This window comes from Salmo salar, chromosome 06 (assembly GCF_965601325.2).
Source record: "Salmo salar chromosome 06, fSalSal1, whole genome shotgun sequence".
In the NCBI taxonomy this organism is placed as follows: Eukaryota; Metazoa; Chordata; class Actinopteri; order Salmoniformes; family Salmonidae; genus Salmo; species Salmo salar.
In genome coordinates, this window is record NC_138296.1 from 40,872,557 (window position 1) to 40,888,965 (window position 16,409).

General features: G+C 43.9%; 2 protein-coding genes across 2 annotated transcripts; one reads left to right on the top strand and one right to left on the bottom strand.

The window, feature by feature from the left end:
* Positions 1–2: 2 nt before the first annotated feature.
* On the bottom strand, positions 3–912 carry LOC145879841 (hemoglobin subunit alpha-like). The gene is made up of 3 exons (XM_082976584.1): positions 748–912; positions 316–523; positions 3–206 (listed from the first exon to the last, which is right to left on the bottom strand). Exons 1-3 carry the CDS (start codon positions 840–842, stop codon positions 78–80), a joined length of 432 nt encoding a protein of 143 aa, XP_082832710.1. The 5' UTR covers positions 843–912; the 3' UTR covers positions 3–77.
* A 1,857-nt stretch (positions 913–2,769) lies between these two features.
* On the top strand, positions 2,770–3,735 carry LOC106607380 (hemoglobin subunit beta-1). Its single transcript, XM_014204298.3, has 3 exons — positions 2,770–2,936; positions 3,163–3,385; positions 3,539–3,735. The coding sequence occupies exons 1-3, from the start codon at positions 2,845–2,847 to the stop codon at positions 3,665–3,667; spliced, it is 444 nt and encodes a 147-aa protein (XP_014059773.2). The 5' UTR covers positions 2,770–2,844; the 3' UTR covers positions 3,668–3,735.
* Positions 3,736–16,409: the final 12,674 nt, after the last annotated feature.

Genomic DNA, 16,409 nt, shown 5'->3' on the forward strand with positions numbered 1-16,409 from the left:
ACTTCATTCATTGCCTGTTTATTTTGTGATAACAACAGAGCAGGAACTGGAGTCCAATTTTGGACTTCATGATGGTCTTATCTGTATTTGTCAGCCAGGGCAGCGGACAAGGCTGCAAGGAATTTATCCACAGCAATGTGCACTTCGGGAGTGAAATCCGCAGGGAAGTGAATAGCCAGGGTCACAAGGATGTTGTGGGACAGAATCTGAAAAGTATATTTTAAAAGTTAATATTGAAGGATTAAGCGATAGCAACAAACAGAGTTGATGTCGAGAGTGATCAATAAACAGACAATAGGTTATCTGGGGGCAAACCTTGAAGTTTCCAGGGTCAACGCGCAGCTTGAAGGCGTGCAGATCGCTGAGAGCACTCAGTCCACCCACGAGGTTGTCCATCAGTCCGACAGCATTACCAATTGCACCCATGATGACGGCTCCATGCTTCTTGACTGGGGCAGAGCCGGGGCTCAGGTCAGCCCAGTGGGAGAAGTAGGTCTTAGTCTGGGGGTAAGCAGTCAGCATCCTGCAAAGGAAGGTACAGAATAGTTCGTACTATAGGCGTTTGTATTAGATGCTGAACTTATAAGCATTACGCGTATCAGATTTCTCCCATCGTCTGTCTACAATATAATGAAAGTAGTTGACTTATTGTATGTTAAAAGGCTTATTTGGGGTCGGCACATAGGCCGCTGTCAGTAGGTTAAACACAACCATTCTCATCAGTCTTTCATTAATAAGAAGACTTACCTTCCCAAAGCCTCAGCGCCGACGACATCTGCCTTTCCTTTAATCTTGCCCCAGAAGGCATTGACCACAGATTTGTCCCTTGCTGTCAGACTCATTTTGCTCCTTTGATTGACCTGTATTAAATCTACGAGAAATGAACTGAAGAAGATGACTGCCTATATATACAACTAGGACCCTTTATATTACAGTAGAGCGGCAGACACGCCCAGCTACTAGGGTACACCCCCCTTACACTGCAACCATCTTGGTCAAAATCCAATAGTAAGATCTGTTTTTTTAATCAAATATTCATATTTGATAAAAAAAAAAAAAAAAGCTTAAGTTAGCGTTTTTATATTAAACTTCAATAACATGTCAGTGGTCAGTTTCTAATATCCATCATTCATTTTGTTATTTTGCGCAATGTAAATACATGAATTGTAGGCCTACCAGATGCAACAAATGTACAGTTTGATTGATAAAGATTATTTTGTTGCATAAAACGAATTATTTCAGTGTGATCAAGCATATTTCCAATAGGTTCATTCTAAAGTTGCAGCTGCTTTTGCCAAAATAGCCAAATATTTCATTTATAGTTATTTAGGATATAAAATGAAATTTAGCCAATTAACGTTAAATAATGAAAGAGTAAGAACCGTTATTTTGGCTTTTATGAAATATTAAGTTTGAATTTCCATATTAAACCCTTCAATAAGATGTCATATGGCTATGTTAATAATAATAATATCCATCATTAGGCCTAATTAACTTTGTTTCTTTTTGTAGTCTACAATTTAATGACTGTACTGTAACACAATGCATGTAAATCAATTGCACCAGATGAAACAGATGTCAACAATTTTACAAATGTTTTTGATAAAGATAATTATTACCATTATTTTATTTTTTCGTTGCATAAAACGAAGTCTTTCAGAGTAGCCTAACCGAGCATATATTTCCAATAAGTTAATTCAAAAGATAAAGCTTCTTTTGCCAAAATAGACAAATATTTCATTAATAGTTCATTGGCTATTTGAAATTGTATAGGCCTAGATTATGACGCAAATGTCGTTCTATCCTACATAATGTTAAATAATTAAAGGTGGACTATATATATTTCATTGTAGAGTTCTATAATAGATCTTACATTGGTAAATGAAATTGCAAAATTCAAATCCACCTTCAAAGACCTGCATTCAATTGGAAAAATTGTATTCAAAGTGACGTGTTTCACATTTATTTCTTCTTTAACCTTTATTTAACTAGGCAAGTCAGTTAAGAACAAATTGTTATTTACAATGACGGCCTGTATGTATCTGTGATATGCCTACTCTGGGGTTGGAAGTTGGATATGATCCCCAATTATAAGGTTGATTGGACTTCGAATGATGATCGGAAGAAGAAAATGTCAGAGACAGACAGGTCAGGCGAGGACATGGGTACCCACCTATCTGCAAATAATACAGGACATTCCTGCGTATCATTTTTAATGTCTTGAAATTAATCACTTAAAATGGGCGGAACGGTCTGAATACCCCGATAAAAAAGGAAGGCATAATTTTGTCGTAGATAAGAAACTGTGCCAAATTGTAGGCCGGAATTGGCTGAAATTATCACATTTTCCAAATTCATAGAAATGTTTAGTGATTGCATCACTTTCTATTTTTTCATTTGTGTAGCCTTATACACTGCAATGAAGGAAATGTAATCTACGGAAGATTTTTGCCATAACCTTGCTTTTAGTCTTGCATCAGTTGGATAAATTAAAACTGTTTTAGATAATGATCATGCGAATTTTGAAACGTTGGTAACCGAGATAAAACTATATAGGCCTATTTACATTTGCTTCCAGGTTTTATGATCTAACCTACAGACTTGATTCTGTAACAACTAATAAATTAACATTTACTGTTTAACAGATAAATGATTATAATTTGTCAAGTTCGAGAGCTGTAGCGCTCACTTGGCCAATACTAATCTTTACCAGAGCCAATCATATGCGCCGCCTCCAGTGGGCGGAGTGCACTCATAAATATAAGTTGCAGACAAAGTGTCTCCCTACACAATACATTGATTTGTTTTATCTTGTTGCAAAACCGGAGATCAAACACTGACAACATGGTTGACTGGACAGACGCTGAGAAGAGCACCATCAGTGCTGTCTGGGGCAAAGTAGATATCAATGAGGTCGGACCACTGGCTCTGGCAAGGTAGGTCATGGCTTCAGCCTCATTCAAATATATTATCTAAAATAGTTTATAGTGGAGATGTTCATGAGTAATTATAACACTATTATACTTGTCCTGTTATCTTATTACTATTAATATTGAGTTGATATTGTTAAGTTTGAATGGAGCATGTTAGAGTATTAACTAGGCATATAATTGAAATACATTTGAAAATAATCCACATATTTCGGTGTTCTTGCAATAACAGAGTCCTGATCGTCTACCCCTGGACTCAGCGTTATTTCGGCTCTTTCGGAGATGTGTCCACTCCCGCAGCAATCATGGGCAACCCCAAAGTTGCTGCTCACGGCAAGGTCGTGTGTGGAGCTCTGGACAAAGCTGTGAAGAACATGGGCAACATCTTGGCCACATACAAGTCACTGAGCGAGACGCACGCCAACAAACTCTTCGTCGACCCTGACAATTTCAGGGTATGCCTTCTGTCTTGAGAAATAGGCTTATATTTTAGGCTTTCCTGATGTAAGCCTACACATATAACAATCAGAGCAACACGTCTAATTACAAAGGTAAAACAAAAACGGCAGTCTAATTTAACATCTTCCTCCTTTGTCTTTTGTCCACAGGTGTTGGCTGACGTCCTCACAATTGTCATTGCCGCCAAGTTCGGAGCCTCTTTCACTCCTGAAATCCAAGCAACCTGGCAGAAGTTCATGAAAGTGGTTGTCGCAGCCATGGGCAGTCGGTACTTCTAAATGCCCTCCAGACAAGTGATTATGTTCTGACATCCCTGCCTGAGTGAAAATAAAGACATCGACACAAACCATTGTATTTGTATTTATACAAATTGTTTTTTTTTAAATAGATACTGTCCCTGGACAGTTCCACCACAAAATTGTTAACATCAATATTTTAGGCTATACCCTATTTGGAAGTGGAGTTTCCCAGAGTCTTCGTAGCCTTAAGATCATTACTAGAATCTACTTGTCTTTAGTAGCCGAGTCGTTTCCCAGAGGCCTCATTGGTAACGTGGCTCTTAAAAACGCTCTTAAAAACCTTTGCACATCTACGAGTGATCCAGACCCCTAATAGAGCAGCCAAGGTGCATGGTTAGATGCTTTTTTTGCCCATCCGCGTCCTTTCATTTACAGAAGATCTCTGCTAAACCTAGAATCAAGATGTTAAGTCTGTCTGTGACTGCAGATAACATCAGCACGAAGCCGACAACAAAAACAAAGTTGCCGAAGTATCTGCAATTGTTATAAACATGTGAAGGATAAAATTATTCTTCAAATGAAAACCGAGATGACTGTATTAAAACAGGCTTTATATGCCCATGTATGTAGGCTATTTCAATCATATTGAACTCAATTTAATGTTCAATCAATTGAGTTATATTTTGCCACTAGTACTTTTTGCCTCAATGTTTTCATGATGTGTGACATGTGCGCAATGATGTGCTCAATTTGTGATTTAGTCCATTATTATTGCGTAAAGCATAATAAGTCGCCTCAATAGGCTATTTGCAGACATAGTCAAAGTGATTGCCTACACAACCTAGGTTTACCTGTAGTCAAGTCTGACTTGGTCAAATAAGCAGTCAAATTGTATTCATTGAAAATCATGAACGAGCTCTTGATCATTGTCGATTGATAATTAATAAACCAGATGTTTGCTAAAGCAACAATGGTAATAACATCGTTGTTGGTTTTATAGGCCTATTGGAATACCAACAAGCTCCTGAGATCTGCATAGCAAACGTAGCCTTCTCTCACTGATAATGAATTTATTCAAATCTGAAATGTAAAATGTTACATTGTGTTGTTATCTTACATCTTGAAGACATCTTACATCCTATTCTCATGTTAAACATGGTTGTTTGAGTCCTGATTCTTTCAAATATTTAATACAATTATACGAAGATATGTGTGCAAACTATAGGCTATGATCTGAGTCTATCCCAAGATAGCAAATAAGGTTGGTATGCTGCAGTCAACTGGGGGGAAAGTTCCCAAGATGGCCCCATTTCACAATAGTTCCATAAATGGCCTTGTGTGGTTATCTGGCCAGTTACAGCAGGGACATCAATCACGTGATCCTGCGTGTAGGCCATATGACAATACAGAGTCATGTCTCCCCACAGCATACAATTCATTCGGAAAGTATTCAGACCCCTTGACTTTTTCCACATTGTGACATTAGAATTATTCTATTCTAAAATTGATTAAATTGTTTTTCCTCCAATCTACACACATTACCCCATAATGACAAAGTGAAAACGTTTTTTGGAAATGTTTGCAAATGTATAAAAACTAAAAACTGAAATACCTTATTTACATAAGAATTCAGACCCTTTGCTATGATACTCGAAATTGAGCTCAGGTGCGTCCTGTTTCCATTGATCATCCATTACCTGTGGTACATTCAATTGATAGGACATGATTTATGATCTATATAAGGTCCCACAGTTGACAGTGCATGTCAGAGCAAAAACCAAGCCACAAGGTCGAATTGTCCGTCGAGCTTCGAGACAGGATTGTGTCGAGGCACAGATCTTGGGAAGGTTACCAAAACATTTCTGCAGCATTGAAGGTCCCCAAGAACAAAGCGGCCTCCATCATTCTTAAATGGAAGAAGTTTGGAACCACCAAGACTCTTCCTAGAGCTGGCCACCCGGCCAAACTGAGCAATCGGGGGAGAAGGGCCTTGGTCGGAGAGTTGACCAAGAACCCGATGGTCACTTTGACAGAGCTCCAGAGTTCCTCTGGGGAGATGGGAGAACCTTCCAGATGGACAACCACCTCTGCAGCACTCCACCAATCAGGCCTTTATGGTAGAGTGGCCAGACGAAAGCCACTCCTCAGTAAAAGGAACATTACAGCCCACTTGGAGTTGCAAAAGTCACCTAAAGGACTCTCAGACCATGAGAAACAATATTATGTGATCTGATGAAACCAAGATTGAATTCTTTGGCCTGAATGCCAAGCGTCACGTCGGAAGGAAACCTGGCACCATCCCTATGGTGAAGCATGGTGGTGGCAGCATCATGCTGTGGGGATGTTTTTCAGCAGCCGGATCTGGGAGACTTATCAGGATTGAGGGAAAGATGAAAGGAGCAAAGTACAGAGAGATTATTGATGAAAACCTGCTCCAGAGAGCTCAGGACCTCAGACTGGGGCTAAGGTTCACCTTCCAACAGGAAAACGACCCTAAGCACACAGCCAAGACACAGCCAAAGTGGCGCAGCGGTCTTCAAGAGGCGTCACTACAGACACCCTTGTTCGAATCCAGGCTGTATCACAACCGGCCGTGATTGGGAGTCCCATAGGCCGGCACACAATTGGCCCAGCGTCGTCCGGGTTTGGCCGGTGTAAGCCGTCATTGTAAATAAGAATTTGTTCTTAACTGACTTGCATAGTTAAACAAAGGTTAAATAAAAATAATAAAAATGCAGGAGTGGCTTCGGGACAAGTCTCTGAATGTCCTTGAGCGGCCCAGACAGAGCCCGGACTTGAACCCGGTCGAACATCTCTGGAGAGACCTGAAAATAGCTGTGCAGCAATGCTCCCCATCGAACCTGAAAAGAGCTTGAGAGGATCTGCAGAGAAGAATTGGAGAAACTCCCCAAATACAGGTGTGCCAAGCTTGTAGCGACATTCCCAAGATGACTCAAGGCTGTAATCGCTGCCAAAGGTGCTTCAACAAAGTACTGAGTAAAGGGTCTGAACACTTATGTAAATGTGATATTTCCGGGGGGGGGGGGGGGGGGGGTTGTTGTTCTGTTTTCATTAAAGTTGTATTTATTGTTTCCTTTTTTCCACAAATAAACAAATAAAACAAAAATAAAACATTGTACAGCATAAAAACATTGAGCTTGACATCATAACATATCTTCCAATATAGCACATATACACAGTCAAATAGTATTTCACAGGTTACAATATAGAACTAAATGGGTTCACAAGCACAAGTAATCACCTCCCAGTCTTAGAAACATGACAAAAAAAACACGTCCAGGTTCTAGAATTTTCGTTTCTACCAGTGATCCTAGCAAGCATTTGTTCATAAGATGCTACCTCCAACATTGATTCTATCCACTGTTTTATAGTAGAAGTCAGCTGTTCTTTCGCCCAAGAGACATTATCTAAAATGGCACCGGAAGAAATGGCAGCACTTTTACGGGCACCTAACCAATTGTGCTATTACGTGTTTTTTATCACGTTATTTGTAACTTATTTTGTACATAATGTTTCTGCCACCGTATCTTACGGCAAAAAAGAGCTTCTGGATATCAGGACAGCGATCACTCACCTCGGATTAGACAAAGATTTTTTCTTCAACAAGCAGGACTCACAGGATGTACTTCAGACACCCAACAAGGCCACAATCCTCATCATTGGCAAGAGAAAGAGACACAGATACAAAGGACAAAGAGCGGGGTGCCTTGTAAGGATCTGCCGACGGTCGAGTGGAAAACCTGCCTTTACCGTCCGTAGTACTTGCCAACGTACAATCATTGGACAATAAATTAGATGAGGTACGATCACGAATATCTTACCAACGGGACATCAAAAACTGTAACATCTTATGTTTCACTGAATCATGGCTGAATGACTACATGGATATTCAGCTTGCGGGATATACGCTGCACCGGCAAGATAGAACAGCACAAGGGGGGGGGGGTCTGTGCATATTTGTAAACAACAACTGGTGCACGAAATCTATGGAAGTGTCTAGGTTTTGCCCGCATGAAGTAGAGTATATCATGTATCTACGGCGGAGATACAATCTTCGGCAAAATCATTCGCAAGGAGATTCCTGCAAAAATATTATTTGAAGATGATCAAAAGAAGGATTACTTTATCCTATCCTAGGTATTCCTTAAAGAGGATATATATAATATATATATACACACATACGCAACCAGCAACCTTTCACTTAACCGCTAGGCTACCTGCCGCCTAGTAGTACTGTCATTTGTAATCACCTAGCCTGCCATTTTTAAGGAAAATCTAGACCCATGTCTAACACTGTATTTTTTTAATTTGTTTGAGACGCTGGAATCATAGTTATCATTTCCATCTGAGATATATGATCGACAGTCTAGACTAAAAAGTAACAACGCGGTTCTCTTCGTAGAGCTTGAACGTCGTCAGCGACACTAGCTAGTAGCGTATTAATAACTTTATTTGCCAAGAGAGTTTTCATCAATACTTTTTTGTGGCTGTTTATTTACCACCACAGACAAATGCTGGCACTAAGACCGCACTCAGTCAGCTGTATAAGGAAATAAGCAAACAGGAAACTGCACACCCAGAGACGGCGCTCCTAGCGGCCGGGGACTTTATTGCAGGGAAACTTAAATCAGTTTTACCTAATTTCTATCAGTATGTTAAATGCGCAACCAGAGGGAAAATAAATTCTAGATCACCTGTACTCCACACACAGAGATGCATACAAAGCTCTCCCTCACCCTCCATTCGGCAAATCTGACCACAATTCTATCCTCCTGATTCCTGCTTACAAGCAAAAATTAAAGCCGGAAGCACCAGTGACTCGGTCTATAAAAAAGTGGTCAGATGAAGCAGATGCTAAACTACAGGACTGTTTTGCTAGCACAGACTGGAAAATGTTCCGGGATTCTTCCGATGGCATTGAGGAGTACACCACATCAGTCACTGGCTTCATCAATAAGTGTATCGATGACGTTGTCCCCACAGTGACAGTACCTACATACCCCAAACATAAGCCATGGATTACAGGACACACTTGCACTGAGCTAAAGGGTCGAGCCGCCACTTTCAAGGTGCGGGACTCTAACCCAGAAGCTTATAAGAAATCCTGCTATGCCCTATGACGAACCATCAAACATGCAAAGCGTCAATACAGGACTAAGGCTGAATCGGACAACACCGGCTCCGACGCTCGTCTTATGTGGCAGGGCCTGCAAACTATTACAGATTACAAAGGGAAGCACAGCCGCGAGCTGCCCAGTGACACAAGCCTACCAGACGGGCTAAATCACTTTTTTGATTGCTTCGAGGCCAGCAACACTGAGACATGCATGAGAGCATCAGCTGTTCTGGACGACTGTAGCCTACTTGAGTAAGACCTTTAAACAGGTCAACATTCACAAGGCCGTGGGGCCAGACGGATTACCAGGATGTGTACTCCGAGCATGTGCTGACCAACTGGCAGGTGTCTTCACCAAGTCCCTGATTGAGTTTAAAATCCCAACATGTTAAAGCAGACCACCATAGTCCCTGTGCCCAAGAACACTAAAATAATCTGCCTAAATGACTACAGACCCGTAGCACTCACGTCCGTAGCCATGAAGTGCTTTGAAAGGCTGGTAACGGCTCACATTAATTTGCATACCGCCCAAACAGATCCACAGATGATGCAATCTCTATTGCACTCCACACTACCCTTTCCCACCTGGACGAAAGGAAAACCTACGTGAGAATGCTATTAATTGACTACAGCTCGGTGTTCAACACCATAGTGCCCTCAAAGCTCATCAATAAGCTAAGGATCCTGGGACTAAACACCTCCCTTTGCAACTGGATCCTGGACTTCCTGACGGGCCGCCCCCAGGTGGTGAGGGTAGGTAGGAACACATCCGCCACTCTGATCCTCAACACTGTAGCCCCACAGCGGTGCGTGGTCAGTCCCCTCCTGTACTCCCTGTTCACCCAAAACTGCGTGGCCAGGAACAACTCCAACACCATCATTAAGTTTGCCGATGACACAACAGTGGTAGGCCTGATCACTAACAAGACAGCCTATAGGGAGGAGGTCAGAGACCTGGCCGGGTGGTGCCAGAATAACAAACTATCCCTCAATATAAACATGACAAGGAAATGATAGTGGACTACAGGAAAAGGAGGACTGAGCACGGCCCCATTCTCATTGATGGGGCTGTAGTGGAGCAGGTTGAGAGCTTCAAGTTCCTTGGTGTCCACATCACCAACAAACTAGAATGGTCAAAACACACCACGACAGTCGTGAAGAGGGCATGACAAAGCCTATTCCCCCTCAGGAAACTAAACATATTTGCCATGGGTCCTCAGATCCTCAAAAGGTTCTACAACTGCAACATCAAGAGCATCCTGACTGGTTGCATCGCTGCCTGGTATGGCAACTGCTCGGCCTCCGAACGCAAGGCACTACAAAGGGTAGTGCGTACGGCCCAGTACATCACTGGGGCTAAGCTGCCTGCCATCCAGGACCTCTACACCAGGCGGTGTCAGAGGAAGGCCCTACAAATTGTCATAGACCCCAGCCACTCCAGTCATAGACTGTTCTCTACTACCGCATGGCATGGCAAGCGGTACTGGAGCGCCAAGTCTAAGACCAAAAGGCTTATCAACAGCTTTAACCCCCAAGCCATAAGACTCCTGAACAGGTAATCAAATGGCTACCCAGACTATTTCCATTGTGTGCCTCCCCCCCCTCCTCCCCGCTGCTACACTCTGTTTATTATCTATGCATAGTAACTTTAACTATACATTCATGTACAAAATTTCTCAAAAAGCCTGACTAACCAGGGCCCTCGTACTATCTGGATTGTGTCCCGCCACGCCCCACCCGCCAACCCCTCTTTTACGCTGCTGCTACTCTCTGTTTATCATACAGTTGTAGTCAGAACATTACATACACTTAGGTTGGAGTCATTAAAACTCGTTTTTCAACCACTCCACAAATTTCTTGTTAACAAACTATAGTTTTGGAAAGTCGGTTAGGACATCTACTTTGTGCATGACACAAGTAATGTTTTCAACAATTGTTTACAGACAGATTATTTCACTTGTATCACAATTCCAGTGGGTCAGAAGTTTACATACACTAAGTTGACTGTGCCTTTAAACAACTTGGAAAATTCCAGAATTCCAGTACAAATCAATCCCAGAACAATCCCATCAATCCCAGAACGGTTTGCAAATGCACATGGGGACAAAGATCGTACTTTTTGGAGAAATGTCCTCTGATCTGATGAAACAAAAATAGAACTGTTTGGCCATAATGACCATCGTTATGTTTGGAGGAAAAGGGGGAGGTTTGCAAGCCGGAGAACACCATCCCAACCGTGAAGGACGGGGGTGGCATTATCATTTACATTTACATTACATTTAAGTCATTTAGCAGACGCTCTTATCCAGAGCGACTTACAAATTGGTGCATTCACCTTATGATATCCAGTGGAACAACCACTTTACAATAGTACATCTAAATCTTTTAAGGGGGGGGGGGGGGGGTTAGAAGGATTACTTTATCCTATCCTAGGTATTCCTTAAAGAGGTGGGGTTTCAGATGTCTCCGGAAGGTGGTGATTGACTCCGCTGTCCTGGCGTCGTGAGGGAGCTTGTTCCACCATTGGGGTGCCAGAGCAGCGAACAGTTTTGACTGGGCTGAGCGGGAACTGTGCTTCCTCAGAGGTAGGGGGGCCAGCAGGCCAGAGGTGGATGAACGCAGTGCCCTTGTTTGGGTGTAGGGCCTGATCAGAGCCTGAAGGTATGGAGGTGCCGTTCCCTTCACAGCTCCGTAGGCAATCACCATGGTCTTGTAGCGGATGCGAGCTTCAACTGGAAGCCAGTGGAGAGAGCGGAGGAGCGGGGTGACGTGAGAGAACTTGGGAAGGTTGAACACCAGACGGGCTGCGGCGTTCTGGATGAGTTGTAGGGGTTTAATGGCACAGGCAGGGAGCCCAGCCAACAGCGAGTTGCAGTAATCCAGACGGGAGATGACAAGTGCCTGGATTAGGACCTGCGCCGCTTCCTGTGTGAGGCAGGGTCGTACTCTGCGAATGTTGTAGAGCATGAACCTACAGGATCGGGTCACCGCCTTGATGTTAGTGGAGAACGACAGGGTGTTGTCCAGGATCACGCCGAGGTTCTTAGCACTCTGGGAGGAGGACACAAGGGAGTTGTCAACCGTGATGGCGAGATCATGGAACGGGCAGTCCTTCCCTGGGAGGAAGAGCAGCTCCGTCTTGCCGAGGTTCAGCTTGAGGTGGTGATCCGTCATCCACACTGATATGTCTGACAGACATGCAGAGATGCGATTCGCCGCCTGGTTATCAGAAGGGGGAAAGGAGAAGATTAATTGTGTGTCGTCTGCATAGCAATGATAGGAGAGACCATGTGAGGATATGACAGAGTCAAGTGACTTGGTGTATAGCGAGAATAGGAGAGGGCCTAGAACAGAGCCCTGGGGGACACCAGTGGTGAGAGCATGGGGGTGCTTTGCTGCAGGAGGGACTGGTGCACTTCACAAAATAGATGGCATCATGAGGGAGGAAATTTATGTGGATATATTGAAGCAACATCTCAAGACGTCAGGAAGTTAAAGCTTGGTCGCAAATGTGTCATCCAAATGGATCATGAGAACATTTCCCAGACTAATTGTAACTAAATACAATTAAAAAATACTCTTCCAAGATGGCGTAGCAGTTCAGACATCCTTTACCCTCCTCTTGTCGTGTCCCGTGTATATATATATATATATTTACGTATTTTTCTTCGCATTATCTTTTTTTTTTTTCCTTCTAAAACTCAACCTCAAAGCACTCTCCTGCAACCCGCCTCACCAATTTAAAAAAGAAAGTATTATTTACCTCAAATCCGAAATCCACAACAGAAGCTAGCCAGAGGTTAGCCATTTTCACTGGCTAACGTTGGAGTTCAGCTAGCCACGGTTAGCTGTCCTCAGCTATCCGTTAGCTCGAAAAGCTATCGCCAGTTTTTTGTACAGCGCGACTCAGACCAGAGCATACCGGACCTATTCTCTCTCCTTTTCCCGATTTCTACTGCAGGCTCAGGACATTTACACCTGGATCTTGCAGCTAACTAGCTGCTACCTGAGTGACTATTGGCAACGTCGGTCCCAGAATTAACACACATTATCCCGGAGCTAGCCAGCTGAAGAGTTCCGTCAGCCACTCGTGGGCTTTTCCTGAGCTAGCCAGCTGAAGTGTCCCCTGGGCTACAATCACCTATCCTGACCCGCTTTACTGCCGATGCGGAGCCCCATTGGGCCCTCACGACTGGACCTCCGACGTTATCTGCCCGAGGGAGTTATCGCGACGTAACCTGATCGCCCATCTGCGGCCCACTAATCGTTAATCGTTAGTTGTCTTATCGGCTGCGATCTGAATAGGTCTATCGGACACTTTTCCTGGGCCACTATAACTAACTATTTTGCCAACTTGGACTGGTCCCCCCTTCCACACGGAACCCCACTAACCCACAGACGGAAACGCACGAGGTGGCTAAAAACAGACCTCCCTCCATCTTCCACCAGCTTGCTACCTATGGCCCGGCTAGCTGTCTGAATCTCACTGGACTCTTTGATCACTCGGCTAAGCATGCCTCTCCTCAATGTCAATATGCAATGTCCATTGCTGTTCTGGTTAGTGTTTATTGGCTTATTTCACTGTAGAGGCTCTAGCCCTGCTCATTATACCATATCCAACCTCTCAGTTCCTCCACCCACACATGCTATGACATCTTCTGGTTTCAATGATGTTTCTAGAGACAATATCTCTCTCATCATCACTAAATGCCTAGGTTTACCTCCTCTGTATTCACATCACACCATACCTTTGTCTGTACATTATACCTTGAAGCTATTTTATCGCCCCCAGAAACCTGCTCCTTTTTCTCTCTATTCTGGACGTCACAGACGACCAATTCTTATAGCTTTTAGCCGTACCCTTATACTCATTCTTCTCTGCTCCTCTGGGGATGTAGAGGTGAATCCAGGCCCTGCAGTGCCTGGCTCCACTCCTACTCCCCAGGCGCTCTCTTTTGATGACTTCTGTAACCGTAATAGCCTTGGTTTCATGCATGTTAACATTAGAAGCCTCCTCCCTAAGTTTGTTTTATTCACTGCTTTAGCACACTCTGCCAACCCGGATGTCCTAGCTGTGTCTGAATCTTGGCTTAGGAAGTCCACCAAAAACTCTGAAATCTTCATCCCTAACTACAACGTTTTCAGACAAGATAGAATGACCAAAGGGGGCGGTGTTGCAATCTACTGCAGAGATAGCCTGCAGAGCTCTGTCCTGCTATCCAGGTCTGTACCCAAACAATTTGAACTTCTACTTTTAAAAATCCACCTCTCCAAAAACAAGTCTCTCACCGTCGCCGCCTGCTATAGACCCCCCTCGGCCCCTAGCTGTGCTCTGGACACCATATGTGAACTGATTGCCCCCCATCTATCTTCAGAGCTCGTGCTACTAGGTGACCTAAACTGGGACATGCTTAACACCCCAGCCATCCTACAATCCAAGCTTGATGCCCTCAATCTCACACAAATTATTAATGAATCCACCAGGTACAACCCCAAAGCCGCAAACACTGGCACCCTCATAGATATCATCCTAACCAACGTGCCCTCTAAATACACCTCTGCTGTTTTCAACCAAGATCTCAGCGATCACTGCCTCATTGCCTGCACCCGTAATGGTTCAGAGGTCAAACGACCTCCACTCATCACTGTCAAACGCTCCCTGAAACATTTCAACGAGCAAGCCTTTCTAATCGACCTGGCCCTGGTATCCTGGAAAGATATTGACCTCATCCCGTCAGTAGAGGATGCCTGGTTATTTTTTTTAAATGCCTTCCTCACCATCTTAAATAAGCATGCCCCTTTCAAGAAATTTAGAACCAGGAACAGATATAGCCCTTGGTTCTCCCCAGACCTGACTGCCCTTAACCAACACAAAAATATCCTGTGGCATTCTGCATTAGCATCGAACTGCCCCCGCGATATGCAACTTTTCAGAGAAGTTAGAAACCAATACACACAGGCAATTAGAAACGCCAAGGCTAGCTTTGTCAAACAGAATTTTGCTTCCTGCAACTCAAACTCTAAAAAGTTCTGGGACACTGTAAAGTCCATGGAGAATAAGAACACCTCCTCCCAACTGCCCACTGCAATGAGGATAGGAAACTCTGTCACCACCGATAAGCCCACTATAATTGAGAATTTCAATAAGCATTTTTCTACGGCTGGCCATGCTTTCCACCTAACTACCCCTACTGCATTCAACAGCACTGCACCCCCCACAGCTACTCGCCCAAGCCTCCCCCATTTCTCCTTCTCCCAAATCCATTCAGCTTATGTTCTGAAAGAGCTGCAAAATCTGGACCCCTACAAATCAGCTGGGCTTGACAATCTGGACCCTTTCTTTCTAAAATTATCTGCCGAAATTATTGCAACCCCTATTACTAGCCTGTTCAACCTCTCTTTCGTGTCGTCTGAGATTCACATAGATTGGAAAGCAGCTGCTGTCATCCCCCTCTTCAAAGGAGGTGACACTCTTGACCCAAATTGCTACAGACCTATATCCATCCTACCCTGCCTTTCTAAGGTCTTCGAAAGCCAAGTCAACAAACAGATTACCGACCATTTCGAATCCCACCGCACCCTCTCCGCTATGCAATCTGGTTTCAGAGCTGGTCATGGGTGCACCTCAGCCACGCTCAAGGTCCTAAACGACATCGTAACCACCATCGATAAGAAACAATACTGTGCTGCCGTATTCATTGACCTGGCCAAAGCTTTTGACTCTGTTAATCACCACATCCTCATCGGCAGACTCAGTAGCCTTGGTTTCTCAAACGATTGCGTCGCCTGGTTCACCAACTACTTCTCTGATAGAGTTCAGTGTGTCAAATCGGAGGGCCTGCTGTCCGGACCTCTGGCAGTCTCTATGGGGGTACCACAGGGTTCAATTCTTGGGCCAACTCTTTTCTCTGTATACATCAATGATGTCGCTCTTGCTGCTGGTGAATCTCTGATCCACCTCTACGCAGACGACACCATTCTGTATACTTCTGGCCCTTCTTTGGACACTGTGTTAACAACCCTCCAGACGAGCTTCAATACATACAACTCTCCTTCCGTGGTCTCCAACTGCTCCTAAATACAAGTAAAACTAAATGCATGCTCTTCAACCGATCGCTGCCTGCACCTGCCCGCCTGTCCAGCATCACTTCTCTGGACGGTTCTGACTTAGAATTTGTGGATAACTACAAATACCTAGGTGTCTGGTTAGACTGTAAACTCTCCTTCCAGACTCACATCAATCATCTCCAATCCAAAGTTAAATCTAGAATTGGCTTCCTATTTCGCAACAAAGCATCCTTCACTCATGCTGCCAAACATACCCTCGTAAAACTGACCATCCTACCAATCCTCGACTTCGGCGATGTCATTTACAAAATAGCCTCCAATACCCTACTCAACAAGCTGGATGCAGTCTATCACAGTGCCATCCGTTTTGTCACCAAAGCCCCATATACTACCCACCACTGCGACCTGTACGCTCTCGTTGGCTGGCCTTCGCTTCATAATTGTCGCCAAACACATTGGCTCCAGGTCATCTACAAGACCCTGCTAGGTAAAGTCCCCCCTTATCTCCGCTCACTGGTCACCATAGCAGCACCGACCTGTAGCATGTGCTCCAGCAGGTATATCTCTCTGGTCACC

What these genes read in the sequence shown, in the direction of transcription:
- LOC145879841 (XM_082976584.1), bottom strand. Translation starts at nt 842, where the DNA reads ATGAGTCTGACAGCAAGGGACAAATCTGTGGTCAATGCCTTCTGGGGC. An exon ending in GGCGCTGAGGCTTTGGGAAG is followed by an intron (nt 524 to 747) that starts GTAAGTCTTCTT and finishes CTTCCTTTGCAG; the next exon opens with GATGCTGACTGCTTACCCCC. An exon ending in TTGACCCTGGAAACTTCAAG is followed by an intron (nt 207 to 315) that starts GTTTGCCCCCAG and finishes TATACTTTTCAG; the next exon opens with ATTCTGTCCCACAACATCCT.
- LOC106607380 (XM_014204298.3), top strand. Translation starts at nt 2,845, where the DNA reads ATGGTTGACTGGACAGACGCTGAGAAGAGCACCATCAGTGCTGTCTGG. An exon ending in GGACCACTGGCTCTGGCAAG is followed by an intron (nt 2,937 to 3,162) that starts GTAGGTCATGGC and finishes TTGCAATAACAG; the next exon opens with AGTCCTGATCGTCTACCCCT. An exon ending in TCGACCCTGACAATTTCAGG is followed by an intron (nt 3,386 to 3,538) that starts GTATGCCTTCTG and finishes TTTTGTCCACAG; the next exon opens with GTGTTGGCTGACGTCCTCAC.